General features: G+C 42.0%; 1 protein-coding gene across 2 annotated transcripts in view; it reads left to right on the top strand.

Moving 5' to 3' along the window:
• Positions 1 to 1307: 1307 nt before the first annotated feature.
• STK24 (serine/threonine kinase 24) overlaps positions 1308 to 7317 on the top strand; it is a 31440-nt gene continuing 25430 nt past the window's right edge. For both annotated transcript variants that reach the window (XM_054973936.1, XM_054973935.1), the window contains exons 1-2: positions 1308 to 1352; positions 5865 to 6095. In XM_054973936.1, the coding sequence (XP_054829911.1) occupies positions 1308 to 1352; positions 5865 to 6095 (276 nt within the window). The remainder of the gene's footprint in view (positions 1353 to 5864; positions 6096 to 7317) is intronic.

The raw sequence follows: 7317 nt of genomic DNA, 5'->3' as shown, positions 1-7317 counted from the left end.
TTCATTTCTGGGCCAGTCATTCCATTCCAGAATGTTTCTGTTACTCACGAGGGGCTGTCACTCCTCTCTGGGGACTGTTGTTCCAGTCTCAGAATGCTTCTGCTACTCCTTGGGGCTGTCATTCCAGTCCAATAATGCTTCTGCTACTTATGGGGCTGTCATTCCACTCTAGAGTCTGTCATTCAAGTCCAGGAATGCTTTGGCTACTCAGGGAGCTTTCATTCCACTCTGAGGCCTGTCATCCTAATTTCAGAATGCCTCTGCTGCTCCCAGAGACTGTCATTCCCCTCTGGGGACTGTTATTCCAGGATCAGATCACAGATTCTATAGCTAAGGACAATCATTCCATTCTGAGGGCTTTCATGCCAGTCCCGAAGTAATCTGTCAGGGCCCAAAGACCTTTATGGAAAATCCATTCTGCATTTTCTTTGCAACTTTTTTTTGTCCTGTAATGTATTTCAATAGAGCTCTGCAAATTGGCATTCATGGTGTCTATCCTCTGCAATTGTCCTTCAAGCTTTGCCCATGGGCAGTACTGTCATTCCTTTGGCACATCCAGCCAACTTCCAGATGAGAAGCTATTTGAGAATTACAACTGATCTCCAGGTAAAAGCGATCACTTCCCCTGGAGAAAATGGCTGCTTAGGAAGATGGACTCTATGGCATTATAAACCCACTGAGGTCTCTCCCCCAGCCAAATCCCACCTGCCCCAAGGCTGCACCCCCAGATCTTCAGGAATTTCCCAGGTTAGAGATAGCAACCCAGTCTGCTCTCTTCAGGAGGCATGAAGAAGCAGGCAGCGTCATGTTGATAAAAGAACTTGATGAGGAACTAGTGAAAGAAACAGAAAGGGAACTTTCAAGGTTTATCAGGGAGCTGTACAGATTGGCAGATCCACTGAGGAGAACGAAAGTGGCGGTTGGGGAGGAGCCCGAGCAACAGAGACCAACCCGCAGTGCTCTCCGGCCCAGAGGGCGGAGCGAAGAGCATGGCTCCACCTCCTCCCTCGATGACTGGCCAGACCCGCCTCTCCCCAACCCGGCTGCTCCTCTCTCGGCACGCGGCTCGTGGCCCCTCAAGCATCTCTCCTGCTAGTCCGTTGGGGTTGCCGTTGCTGGAGGCTCGCGGTGAGGTGGAGAGGAGGGTGAGGTGACTCCGTTCCGCTCTCCCTCCTTCCCGCGGCTGGAACTTGCCTTTCCGAGAGGGAGGGGGGCGTGCGGAGGAGGTGGTGGGCCTGAGGGGGGGGGGCGAGAAGGGCTCGCGCTTGCGCGTTGCCGCCCCCTCCTCCTGCACCGCTTCCGTCATCATGGCTCATTCCCCTGTGCAGCAGCCCGGCCTGCCAGGGATGCAGGTGAGAAACCCGCCCTCGCTCCCCCCACCCTGCCCTTACTCCATTTGGGCTTGAAGATGCTCGTGAGGACCTGGCTGTAGAAAGGGAGGCTGGGCAGCTTTCCTCTGCTCCCTGCCCTGATGGAGTCAGGAGTGGAGAGGGCTCTCCACACACTTCTCCCATATCTTGGACCGGGGGGGGGCAATCTCTCGCTTGGAGGGGGCTTTGTTGTAGAGGGGTATAAGCAATAATAGGAGAGGGCGCTCTGTCAGATGGGGAAATCTGTGGGTGATGGAGCAGAAGGTGCCTGAGATGGGAGAACAGCAGGCTCTGGCAATGAAGGCGCGTGGTGACAGTCTTACTCAGCCTTCCCTGCTCACTGTAAAACACTGCCTAAAATTAAGGACATCTCCTTGCTCTTATTTTTGGAAAGGTATATTCTCTTCAGGCAAAGCAAGGGGGCTGAAAATAATTTTTTGTACCTATGGTCTACATCCTTCTGCATAAAGCAAACCTTGAATAGTCCAGATCAATTAGGCTTTTTTTTGTTACAATCAATAAAAAAAATCTAAAATGCTATGTAACATAATGGCGCATATATACACATCAGAGATAACACAAATAAATAATCATGAACCTTGAGTAGTTTGGGTCTAGTAAAGTGAAGGGAGATCACAGTGCAAAGTAATTCCAGTCAGTTAAAACCAACGGGCTTAGCCTGGGCGTACCCTGCATATAATTGAACTCTTTGTGATCTTTGGGGTGACCTGTGGTAAGTGTGGAGTGCTTCCTGATTTTGCGTTATAATCTAATAAGGAAATTCATGAAAGGCTGTGCATCTGTATAAGTAAGTGTAAGAGTTTATGTCTTTAAGAGTGGGTTCTCTCTCTTGTTTTGTTTTTCTTAGCGAAGTATGGCAAGTTGGCAGTGTAGTAGCAGCAGCCTTGAAAAAATCTTTGTGACTGTGTGAAATTGTACCATACAGAGTAGCTGAAATGTTTGCTGCCTCATGAGACCTCCTTTTTATTTTTTGCCTCAATAAAGATCTTGGATGGTAATAACTTTTCAGTATGTGACAGAGCAGGCGACAAGTGGAGAAACTTCAGTTACACTGCATATTCTTTAATTGTATTTTTTTTTAGTCCTGTCCCACCGAGTCCAGTTTCTCAATCCATAGAATGCTTCATTTTAAAGGGCAATGGGTGCTGGAAGGTAGGCCTTGTCGTTTGGGTTCTGGAAGGGACAGCATATAGGTCCTTCTTGTGTAGTCTGTTTCATGGCTTACCAAGGCAGTGTGGAAGGAGGGGGGGCACAATCCAATAGAACGAGGGGGGCGTAGGCACAGAAACTCTTATTTTCTACAAGATGCAGCAGATCTAGCTGGGGGGGGGGCTTTGCCTGTCTGGTCCTACTCAAATGTAAAATCAGGCCGGGCTGAGTGAGGAGAGAGCCGAGGTTTTCCTTTCACAATGAGTCATGAGGACATCACTGAGTTTGGAATTTAACCAGTTGCAAAAAAATCTGGTCAAACATAGATAAAACATTTTTAGAGCATTAATTTTACTAGAATAATAAAAACATTATTCATTGTCAAGCATGTTATTTATGCCACTAGGAAAAACAGATTAGTTAACTATGATTGTGAAATAATAACACTTTTTAAAGAGTTCTAATGAATTGTTCTAAAGCAATATTAAGTTAGTTTTCATTTTATAGTTGTTATGTCTGGCTTTTATGTGACTCCAATTAAGCCCAAGATTACAATTTTTTTAAAAAATGAAAGAAACAAAAAGAAAACTTGGCTGAGGTCAAATAGGTCATCGGTTAGCAATATTTGCATAGTCCATTGTTGACTTTCAATATAGGCAAAGTCAGACGCCTCTCCATGAGTGGGAGCCATCCAGGCAGTCTCAAGAATGCTTGGCAGGTCTTTAATACTTTATGATCAACAAAGGTTAAAGTCTCTAGAGGATTGAAGAGAGGGTAAAATTACCCTTTATGAACTTCAGTCAGAGATTGTTAACCAAATCCACAGTGAAAGTTACATCGAGTATTTAGGTATAAAAGATGTAAATAAGAAACTTTAGATTTGGTTGTTGTGGGTTTTCCGGGCTGTATTGCCGTGGTCTTGGCATTGGCAACTTTAGATTTGCCTGCAGTCTCTGTTTATTGGATTTGATGTTGCTTTTAGTCATATTTCAGATAAGGGTTTACTTCATTCCACTTTTTGTCTCCCTTCTGACTGCCACACCCTCTTTTTGCAGCTGCCCTTGAGTTATATCATGGTGGTGCCGGGGCTTATGATGATCATGTAGTAGCCGATCTGTCTGACGGCGCCTGAATTTTAATGTGTTAATATGTTAATAGGTTTTATTGTATTTTAACAGTGTATTTGTTGAAAGTCGCCTTGAGCCCGTTTGCGGGAAGGGCGGGGTATAAGTTGAATAAAATAAACAAATAAAAATAAATTTATTGTTGAATGTCTATTCCCTCATGTTTCAGGTGGGCCACTACATGTTTCATCAACATACTCTGTAACTACTTCTTCCTTCTATTTATATCCCATGTTTCTTCCATCATGGATTCTAATTGGCTTACATTGGATGCTCTGGAAGTCTCCCATCAAAGCAATGATCAGACCCAAGTCTGTTTAATTTTAGTAGGCTGCTGTTTCACGTGACTTCCAACCATCTCTTAGAACCTTATGGCTTGCTTGAATGTTCGATACAGCGGGTGCTAACAATAGTTTCAGAAATAAGATTTGTCTTCTAGACAAAACTGTTTTTCCGAAACCATTATTTTAATTGGCACTTGCTTGTGTTGCTGCAAATTGAAATATTAGTATCACATATTATGGAATGGATTATTTGTGTTTTATGTATATCTTTTGCGCAAATTTGATATTTGCAATTCTATGTATTTTAAATATTTATTCAATTATTTAATTAAATTGGCTTATTTAATTACATTGGTAATTATTTAAATTGGCCTCTTAGACTCCTGTTCTTCTCAAGTGTGGCGTACTTTCCCTTGCACCTTATTTCAGTCTGAAACATGGTGCAGTGTTTAAGGAAGTGTCTTGGACAGAATTTCAGGAAGTTATTTCACTGGAGGAGAAGTTATTGTCTGGCTTGTCTGCTCTCATCTGAGACCAATACACATACTTGCTAAATGTGCCTTTCAAAAATGGTGCCATTCATTTCAGTTATTAAGGAATTGAGCTGTATGGATCAGCTCAAAGAGCCTGCATTTATATTCACAGCCCTGTCTTTTGCAACTACGTGCACTGCAGTACAACTGTAGCCAGCACCCTGTTGTTAATGTGTAAGTATGGGCTATAACAGATGCACACTAATAGTGAAAATAGTTCGCTGAAATTTCTCTGGGTTTGTGTCATTCAATTCTGGCAGCCAGCCAAGAGGATAAAATTTTGGCTAACTTAACTCTGGGCCTATGTTATCGCAGTGATTGCTTACATGCAATTGCTCTGTCCTTGCTTTTGGAACACTGTATTCCTGTTCAAAGATGCCTACAGTTACAGCACATGGACAGTCAGAAGGCCATGCTAGGGTGTGCAGCTTAATTAGGAGGGGAGTGTCGCAGAAGAGATGGTTGTAGGGCAAGGGCATGCCAGCTTCTAAATTAAGGGTGTGCATTTGTAACCTTGACAACAAATAAGAGTGTCTCTTACTGCTCCTCTTTCTACCAGATGAAATCATAATGCAATATGAAAGAGAAATTGCCTCTTCAAGAAGGGAATTCTATGCTATGAGGAGTATTTTGAGAAAATATGATTAGGGCTTGTGGTCAACTGGCATTTCAGTTCTGCTTGTGTGCATGCTGTGCTCTCTGGATTTGGCGCTGTCATGCTGCATTTTGTTTCCCCGTAGTCCCTCCTGCTTATTAAAAAAGGGGAGGGGGATTAGTTCATAGCCTTCAGGGTTGTCGAACAGACATTGAAAGTATGTTGGCAGTCTGTAGTGAAAGTTCAGTAATCCATAGTAATTTGGGGGGGGGGGATGCAGGACTGCAGTGCCCAAGGTAGGAATGCTTTCCCCCCCTAAGTGTCAAACCTGTTATTCCCAGCACCCCTATCTCTGACCTCTTCCTTTATGTCATATATTTCCTTACTTAAACTGTCTTAATATCTTGCTTAAACTATCTTCCAAATATAATTATATAAATACAGATTTGTCTAAATATTAAACTTGTACTGTACTCAGAAGGTCAGTTTCCATAGTGCTTTATTTGGGTTCCTTTAGAGCCTGTGTGTCTGACAGTTTTTCATTCCTGTAGTGAAGCTTCCTACAGACAGACTCTTACCTTCACTGGAAAAAGAGCACTACCAAATTGTGATGGGAGTGATCACTACAGTAGGTGGAGAATATAGAGTAATTCTTTTCTCGTGTCTGATTGAAATAGTTTTCAGATCAGTACCATTATCAGCCCATACTTCCTGTAGCAAAAATGAGTAGTGGTGTAAAATACTTTAATCAAAACCCTAAGATTTTTTCTCTTCTGTATTTCTGCCAGAATCTGAAAGCAGATCTAGAAGAACATTTTACAAAACTGGAGAAGCTTGGCAAAGGTGCATTTGGTGAAGTTTTTAAGGGAATTGACAATCGAACTCAAAAAGTTGTTGCTATTAAAGTCATTGACTTGGAAAAAGCTGAAGGGGAAATAGATGACATTCAACAGGAAATCACGGTGCTAAGTCAGTGTGACAGTCCGTATATTACCAAGTATTATGGATCCTATTTAAAGGTGAGAGATTTTCTTTATATTGAAACACTATATTCAAAATATTCTTTTTACCAATCAAAATCTTAGTAGAAATCAGTTTCTCTGGAAGAGAAATTGCTTTGAACTCTAGACAAAATTACTTGTGATCTGTCTTGTAAGGTTTGTGCTATCAGTGTAGATAGCATTTTGTATATTTGCTTAAATAGAAATGACTGTTAATGTGTGTATCAGAAGGAATCACATCACATGTACTTCCCTTTTGATTAAAAATGAAATATTCTGAAATTGAGTAGGTGTATATACAGAGAACACTTCAAAATGAGTCAGTTGTTTAAATGCCAGTTGAATTGCTGTGGCTTCCTTTAAAAGAACCCAGACAACTGTGGCTTGCTGAGGTTGCTAAGAACTGTTAGAGATAATGTGATACCTCTTATAGAACTACAGTTCCCAGGGTTACCTGTTCACTTAAGCAAGCTGAAGTCTATAGTGTGGATGTGTCCAGAGTCTTCCAATTGGTAACAAGAATCACTGAGCATTTAACTAAAATTATATAACGCTTTTTGTTTCTAGTCTTTGAGTCTGATCTAGCTTTTTATTTTTATCATTCCAAGTTCTATATATCTCTCGTAAACTTCTGTGTTCCCACTTCTGCTGCATGCCTGAACAGTTCTTTCCATTTACTCATTTTCCTCCCCAAATAATCACACTATTCCCATCCAAAGGGCTGTTGTGGGTGCCTGCTGTGGGGGTAGAGAGCCAGCATGGTGTTATGGTTACAGTGCTGGACTAGGATCTGGGAGACCCAGATTTAAATCCCTATTCTTTGAATGAAGGTTGCTTGGGCCAGGCTGGTCACAAACTCTCAGCTTCAGGGTAAGACATCTTAGCATTCGCTCAGCAACCAACTGGAGTTGCATGAAGTTTGTGGTCTATGCATTACCCTACCTAATTCTGAATTTATGTATCTAAATGATGAAAACAATTCTGTTTCTGGAACTTTAATGTAATGGTTACTGTCTGGTTTTGGCAGAGTTTTTTAGCCTTTCCTATCGTCAGTTTTATCCTACAATTGAGTATACTTCTGGGGAAAGTGCTTCTTCATGATGTTCATGTCAACTTGTTTTCAGGTAGTGAATTGCTCATTCCTTGTATCTAGTAGTTAGGTTTCCAAAAAGAAAATATGTTAACTTCCTCTGGGCCTGGCAATTTTGGTAGAAGTTCTTAATACCTGATTCATAAATGG

Source organism: Eublepharis macularius, chromosome 3 (assembly GCF_028583425.1).
Source record: "Eublepharis macularius isolate TG4126 chromosome 3, MPM_Emac_v1.0, whole genome shotgun sequence".
Classification (NCBI taxonomy): domain Eukaryota; kingdom Metazoa; phylum Chordata; class Lepidosauria; order Squamata; family Eublepharidae; genus Eublepharis; species Eublepharis macularius.
The sequence above is the reverse complement of the archived record's forward strand: the minus strand, read 5'-3'. Positions and strand labels throughout refer to the sequence as shown.